At 34.4% G+C, this 7,799-nt stretch overlaps 2 protein-coding genes across 3 annotated transcripts; one reads left to right on the forward strand and one right to left on the reverse strand.

Annotated features, from left to right (window-relative positions):
- Window positions 1-742: 742 nt before the first annotated feature.
- On the reverse strand, window positions 743-6,686 carry LOC141486181 (uncharacterized). Its single transcript, XM_074183900.1, is given in 4 exon segments — window positions 743-1,798; window positions 1,801-2,162; window positions 5,777-6,398; window positions 6,461-6,686. Coding segments are annotated over 4 exon segments (1,737 nt in total). The 5' UTR covers window positions 6,597-6,686; the 3' UTR covers window positions 743-1,181.
- Window positions 2,478-4,000, forward strand: LOC141486122 (uncharacterized). Of its 2 annotated transcripts, XM_074183841.1 has the most exons (3): window positions 2,478-2,563; window positions 2,725-3,186; window positions 3,285-4,000. In XM_074183841.1, exons 2-3 carry the CDS (start codon window positions 2,734-2,736, stop codon window positions 3,705-3,707), a joined length of 876 nt encoding a protein of 291 aa, XP_074039942.1. In that variant the 5' UTR covers window positions 2,478-2,563; window positions 2,725-2,733; the 3' UTR covers window positions 3,708-4,000. The 2 variants fall into 2 exon arrangements, with proteins under 2 accessions (XP_074039942.1, XP_074039941.1); XM_074183840.1 differs by having other exon boundaries at window positions 2,486-3,186.
- Window positions 6,687-7,799: the final 1,113 nt, after the last annotated feature.

A 7,799-nucleotide genomic window follows, 5' to 3' on the forward strand; every position in this document is an offset into this window, starting at 1 on the left:
TGCTCTAGGCAAATACTAACATGAACTTTACATTTTTTAATAAAAAAAGCCTAAGAATGACGTCAACAGGGCCATGACGTCTTTAGACGTCGTCAGCCTCCCATGACAAAAAAGTATGCCAAGGGCTGATGACGTCTAAAGACGTCATGTGTGTATTCACTATACAAACATACCAAATAATATACATTTTGGAAAATTATTGAAAAAATATTTTTCATAAAATACACATATTATATGTGAACAGAACGAGACTCAGATCCTTATTCTAATATTTCCTGAAAATGAATTTTCGATACTAACATCTTACATAGTATACCTTATATACTCAAAAAACAAAAATGCAACTCAAAATATGGTAAAATAAATATATAACAAAAATAATTTAATTATTCATATGAAATATAGAAAAACACGGTTCTAAACAAAGCGCTGGCGTTCCAGGACAAGCTGGGCAGTGGTAAACTGTCTCTTTTCTTATCTTATTTTTGTTACAAATCGTGCATCTTCTATGTGCATGTTTCTTTCCTCCTCCGGTTTGAGGATTTTTTTGTGTAATATGCGTTGCTAGCATTTGCCTTCCCTGATTATTTCGATCTTCTGTTTCACGTAATAATTTTTCCAACAATTGTAGTCTATAATCATGTAATGAACTTCTTGGACTCACATATTTTTTATATAATAAAAAAGAATTGATCGGGCTCATGTATATTATATGTACACCCAGTTTCTTATACCATCGCATAGTCTTCCTCTCACATGGGTAGTATACCATCATTTGATCTTTTCTATCAATTCCTCCCATGAAATTATTGTACTGTAAAACAGCTTCTGGCTTTTTCACTTCTTGTTGCCTCTTGTTGAAATAATTCACCAAATTATTGTCGAGATATAAAAGACGTCTCTTTTGTCTTTCCACTTGGCAATCATCACTCCATTTGAGTAGCGGGCAATTGAGGAGGTGAAGTAACAAAGGGGCTAAGTGCCAAAACTGTAAACTCGGGAAAGTGACAAAAAACTTCATCATACTAAGATACTCAACTTTTTATTCATAAATGATGGTACAGCTTATTCTTTTGCATACGCCTGAATATGCTCTATACAAATAACGTACAAAAGTTGAACATATGACTATATTCTGAAAATAAAAAAAAAATCTGGGAAAAGGGGTAAGTGCCAGTATTTTATTTAGTTACATTAGAGTAAAATTCTTGGTGTTTCTCATCTTTTAGATATGGAATCATTGATATTAAATGCTTCTTTTTGTTATCACCGATCTTATTTACGTCTGGAAGCTGATGAATCGCCATGTTTTTGATATCTTCCATGCTTTTTCCTTTTTTAAGTATCGGAGTTGCTTTCCACGGTGATACTGCAGAAAAACTTTCAGAAGTAAACAGAAAGCCGGGTTTTTGAGAGTCAACTTTCAATCGCACGACTTTGCTAATTTTCACTTGCTTCATATTTAACACCTTGTCGGCTGCAGCTTGTATATCAAAAAACTTTTTCTGGCACATATCTACTATTTCAAATCGGCCTGTATGAGTACTTGAGAGTATTACATGGTGTAAGTCCTCAGGTACCATCGGAGAGCATTTGCGCTTTCTCTTCTCGATCAAAGCGAAGTCCCTGTCACACTGAAGGAAGCTGTGGCCACTGACGAGGTACCTATGTTCAATGGTGTCAAAATGTCCACAACTCACCAAAAACATGTAAATGAACACTATCATTCTGTTTTTATTTTGGGCGTTGCAGTTGTCACTCCAAACAACAATATTCCTTTTGTTTGAAATGCCCAAAAGCAAGACGCAATCTCGTTACCGCCTCGTCCTGCCAATCCTTCATGCCAGAAGCACATATAGGAGCGCTTGTTATCTCCAAAGTTGATGCCCAAATTATAACACGAAAGTTGGCTCATGTAGAACATATCGGAATGCGTCAAAGTTGGTACAAACATGACTTGCTCTAAATCCATTGATAAAACACTCACGGTGCTATCTGGCATTTGCGAGGATGCGATGTCCGTTTTCATGAGCAAAGTGGCTGCTTCTGCCTTTCTATGGTGGAGTTCTAACTCCAACGTTGCTGCCCGACTCCTTTCACTCTGTGCTTTCATTTCGCAATTTAACGAATCACATTTTCGGCAGGTGTCACTTCTCGGTGCTCTAATGCTCGTATGCACCTTATTTAAATTTAATCGCGATTAGTTAATCTAAATTACGTCTTTTAGATTAAATACTAATGCACCGCGGATGGTTTAGGTAATCCGGATTAACATTTTGGCAACATTGCATATTATAGCAAAGCTAGTGTCAAAAGGAAGTAAAGTGAAATTATAACCTCGTTTTTTGTATTGTTCAACAACATATTTATTAAAAATACTGTCGTAATGAAAAGAGAAATGAAAATTTTTATGTTTTTTACCACTTTTATTTGTAACTAACGTTACTGCAGTTTCGTCCTATATGGACATTCTCAAACTAATACAATAAAAGAGTTTATTGTATAAGTTTGAGAATGTCCATATAGGACGAAACTGCAGTAACGTTAGTTACAAATAAAAGTGGTAAAAAACATAGAAATTTTCATTTCTCTTTTCATTATGATCTCCTACCACGTAGTAACGGCTACATCCATCAATTTATTAAAAATACTGTCATTTGTATTGTAAATATGGAAAGAGGAAATGAAAGGAATCGTATTCCAAATTTTTCTACTGGCGAAAAGGTATGCTTAATGAATATTTGTAAAAAGTACCAAAAAGTACTTGAAGACAAACAAACAAACAGAACATCAATTGATGATAAAAATAAGATATGGACAAAAATTGAAAATGAATTTAATAGCCAGGCTTCCATCATATGCTACAGAAGTAGTGAACAACTTAAACGGTTGTATGCGAATAAAAAAAAAGAATTACGTAAGAAGTTTGCTGATCTTAAGAAAAGTACATATATAACAGGAGGTGGACCACCACCACTTGATCCGAAGTTGGATGCAGCAGACACTATTTTAATCAGCATGCTTAATGAACATACTGTATCAGGATTTTATTCAGAATTTGACTCTGACAATTCAGGAATATTGGAACCTTCAGAAAAAAAGCGAAAAACAGAATGTGATACCCAAATTTACGAGTTTGATCCTGCTACTGGTTCTTTAATTGAAGAAACTGATTCTGAGAATAATGTGAGTTTCTAGATTTTTTTATCATAGTACTCGCTTATGTCCTTTATTCGAGCCTTAATTACTACTAAACAGGATCTTATCTTTATTTGCATTTTTAGGGTCTAGAAGAATTGAATAAAGAAGAGGAAAACAGGGCAGCAAAGACATATAGAAAATGCCCGCCTGGTATATTACAAAAACCAGTGAACCAAAAATTGATGGTATCTCCCTCTTGCCAGTCAAAAGAAACTGAAAAAGTTCAGACATTCTTATCAACCTCAGTATCGACTAAGAATAGCAGCACCCCAAAGGCAAAACCATTCAATCGAAGGCGACCAATAGGAGGTATAAGAGCTCTGACATCTTCAGATATAGCTGAAAAGTACAATATCTTACTAGATAAGAGGCTAGCATTAGTTGAAAAGCAATTAGAACAAATTGTAGAATCACAGAATTATGCAAAGGAAGAGCAGCAGTATAAATTAAGGATGTTAAAATTGCAAGAAGAAAATTCAAGATTAGATACAAAAAAAAGCAATTAAAACTGGAACTTTTGCAGTTTGAAATTAGTTACAAAAATCATTGCTTACACATGATGATAAATAAGATTTTTTTTCAAAAATTATTACAATTTAAAATTTATGTTTTTTGTTAGGATTGTTTTTTTTGTGGTGTGAAAAAATTATAGGTTCAAGATTAACCACTGCATTTACACCTTACACCACAACTAAATGATTAAGTTCGAGCCTGAAATTATGGGACACCTGTATGCTTGTGTAAAGATATGTATGTAGGTACACTCTTTTTTTTTTGGTTTAGTTTAAGTTTTTTTTTTCTGCAGGTTACACATTTTTTTCTTCTGAATGTACTTACACTGTCTTATAAACATATTTTTCATACTCAATTATAAAATAATATTTAAAAAATGTCTTTATTTTATAACAACGTTACAGGTTTGCAAAATGGTTATTTATTAGGTGCTGCTTCACATTAGCTCTATTTTCTTCATGGTCGTTACGTAAATCCTCAATATTTCCCAGTTCTATGAGGTAGTTGAGCTCATCTTCATTAATATTTTCTGGTGGTGGGGGAACTGGTTCATTATTTTCAATTGCAATATTTTGCAAAACTGCAGTTGCTATTATTATATTGCTTGCAAATTCAGGTTTGTACCTCAAACCATATGCAAGTATAGGAAAGCGCCTTTTCCAAACTCCGATGGCACGTTCTACAGAATTTCTGGTGCGTATATGGGCCTCATTATAAAGGTGTTCTGCCTCATTGTCTGGATGTAAAAGCGGTGTTAATAGATAGTCTTTATTGGCATAGCCACTATCACCAAAAAAAATCAAATAATGTAATCAAACTAAAAGAATACAGGGTGTATTTTTACAAAAATGTAATAAAACAGATGTGTTATTATAAAATTTCTAACAAATTGTTAAACCAAACAACCTTTAAATTTATATTAAAAAACTTAATAGATGTGGCCTACATTCTTGCTAACATAATTAAAACAAATGATAACTACTAATGACTATATACTTTAGTACTTACCTAATAAGATAGAGTTTTGAAATTCATTATTTTCAAATTGAGCTCTTATCCTACTATTATTAAATATAGTAAGATCATGACTCGATCCCGGCCACCTTGCAACAATGTCTCGTATTTTTAATTTGGCATCACAGATTACCTGGGTGTTAATAGAAAAGAAGGCTTTTCTGTTGCGAAATGCTTCAGCCTGCTCACCTCATACAAACATACACTGTTATCCAGTTATAACACATTTTCAATCTGTTACCTGGAGACTGCATTCTAATATGTGTTCCATCCACACAGCCAATGACCCGAGGAAACCGAGCTATGTTATAAAAGTCTGTCGCTACACGAAGTCTTTCATTGTCATTGGGTATTGTTACAAATAAGGGTCTTGACCTGGCAATGGCATTAGTAACTCGATGGACAATCCTTGAAATTGTGGATTGATGGGCTCCAATAAAGTCTCCTATGGCCAGCTGGTGTCCTCCGCATGCATATATTCTTAAGGTTGTCAAGAGTTGATTCATTGGTGTTAAACTGTTGTTTCTATGAGTATAATTTTATTTAATATTTTAGGTAGGTACTGATAAATACTACAGTATGTAGGTAGATATCTACTTACTTATCATTGTCATACTCAATTTCTTCTTCTACATGATGAAGAACATTCAGGATAGTAGGTTTTTGCAATCTAAATCTTCTGAAAAAAGAAAGGTTGTCCATGGTATCAAAGTATTCACTTCTTTCCCACTGTCTTCTTGGAAAACCAAAATTAATTATGTCCAATATATCATGGTCATCATCCACAAACAACTGATCTTCGATTTCCATTATTGCTTTATAAATAATTGAGTTTTTTGTAAGAGAAAGAACGCAAAATAATATAAACACTTTTATTTTTAGGTTAGAAAAATCGTTTCTACAGACTAATCCAAGTTTAATCCATGAAAAACGGAGGATTAGATTTTCGAAAGCTTAAGCCCGACTTTTAGTACGGTGCATGGTAAATTAAAGCATTTATCTAGATTAAACCTTTAATCCCGATTAAGTGTACACGGTGCATACGGGCATAAATGAAACATTTGGAAAGTCTTCTTTTAAAACTCTTCTGTAGAACTTATAAGTGACCAAGCTTTCGGGATGTTTTAGCAAGAACGCTTTGTGAAGGCGGTTTGTATTTAAATCTGGACTCATATATTTCTTTGCACTTTTTGCACGCGAATAATGAGACTCTTCTCGGGGTATGCTATTTATGTGTTCTTTAACAAGTCTCCTATCATTCGTTGTGAATTTTGATGGTGCCGTACGAGTTCTCATGTCTTTGTAGACTGCTTCGCCACTTTTTTTCTTTTTTATAATAGTCTCCAAGTGCTTTTTTGTCAAATCAAAATTATTCATAAAAGTGGATTTACATACGATAACAATATTGCCCTCTCCGTCTGGAATGCTATATTGGACGGTAGTTTGACGATGACTGTCACGAGCCTCTTCATATGAGCCATGCCTTCTTCTCTTGACGTTAGTCACCTGTATTAGACCCATGATGTATGTTCCACGAACATCAATCCTGCTTTCGTAGTACTTTTCAAAAAGCGCTAATCTGCTTGCGTAAGTCAACGATTTGCAATCGAATTTACATTTACATGTTACCTGTAAGAAAGATTTTGCAATCAAATTTACATTTACATGTTACCTGTAAGAAAGAATCCACGTTTTGTGGTTCACACAAATAATTATTTACAAAGTTAAAAACTCACTTCTAGGTTAGGTTTCTTTTTTTCAGCTATATCATTTCCCTTTCTCGTTTTATATGATTTTCCGGCATTTTTCCAGTCTCTATGTTGGTCACTCAGTCGTCCCAATCCTTGTTTACGACGTTCTATATTCATTTTAAACTAATTCTGCAGTCGTATACACAATACAGAATCAATACACACACAACACATCAGCGCGCACTTGTCCTTAGCACCTTTGTTGAGGAACTGATGTTGCACTTGCGCGAAACAACAAGAACTTTGTGATTTTTCCCCCAGAAATTTGTGTCCGGGCACTTAGTCCGTTTCATAGGATGTAGTCGGTGGCACATAGAATCTTCATACAGCATAATCTCATAGTTCGACAAATTGGCACTTAGCCCCTTTGTTACTTCACCTCCTCAATTGTCTCGCCCTTTTTCAATCTCGCCTCCTTCACATTTTTAGGGTTACTTTTCCTATCCACTCTTATTGTCCCCGTACAATAAGTTTTTCTGGTCAGCAATTGAGAAGCCAGCTCATAGGAGTTATAATAATTATCCATATACAATGAATGTCCTACATCCAATTTTTGATCCATTAGACTCAGTACTACGTTGGCGGCATGACCTTTGCCACCAAAATCATCTAAAGTACCTATATAGACGGCAAACTTTTGAACAATGCCGTCAGGCTCGGTAAGAAGATATAATTTGACGCCATATTTATGCCTTTTATTTTTTATGTATTGTTGGAAACGTAGCCTTCCCCGCCACAGTACCATTAATTCATCTAAAGACAGCTCTTTACCTGGCTAATAAAAGATTACTCATCCTTGAATTGAAATAATCAATGAGAGGTCTAATCTTATATAACCTATCAGTAGGTTTTTCCTGACCAGGTAAAGCATTTCTTGAAAAATGCAGACATCTGAAAATTAGCATGAATCGATCTCTACTCATGTAATTTTTGAAAGCAGGTAAATTGAACAACCGATGAGTCTTCCAATAGTCTTGAAGTCTATTCAACTTGATTGTGCCTGAATGAAGTAATAATCCTATGAATATTTTAAGTTCTTCCACAGTAACATCCTTCCAGGCCGTTATGCGTGATTTTTCTTTCGTTCCAGCCGAAAGAAAAACTTCTTCGGCATAAATATTGGTTTCTTCAGCAATTAGTTCAAGAAGTTCGTCAGTAACCAACAGATTGAAAAAATCTAGTGGCGTGTTTCCTAAAAATGAAACATTATTTCAGGAAAAAATCACCTAGCGTTCTTCGATTTTTGTGAGGAGAAATATGCATAATTTACTACACAATGCAATATATTAATACTTCACAAAATTAGAACTCATCATCAGG

This window comes from Leptinotarsa decemlineata, unplaced genomic scaffold (genome assembly GCF_025532065.1).
Source record: "Leptinotarsa decemlineata unplaced genomic scaffold, Ldec_3_MD MMD2_tig00026347_RagTag_RagTag, whole genome shotgun sequence".
In the NCBI taxonomy this organism is placed as follows: domain Eukaryota; kingdom Metazoa; phylum Arthropoda; class Insecta; order Coleoptera; family Chrysomelidae; genus Leptinotarsa; species Leptinotarsa decemlineata.

Coding starts and splice junctions, on each gene's coding strand:
- LOC141486122 (XM_074183840.1), top strand. CDS start 2,671: ATGGAAAGAGGAAATGAAAGGAATCGTATTCCAAATTTTTCTACTGGC. Junction 3,187..3,284: donor AAACTGATTCTGAGAATAAT/GTGAGTTTCTAG, acceptor TTGCATTTTTAG/GGTCTAGAAGAATTGAATAA.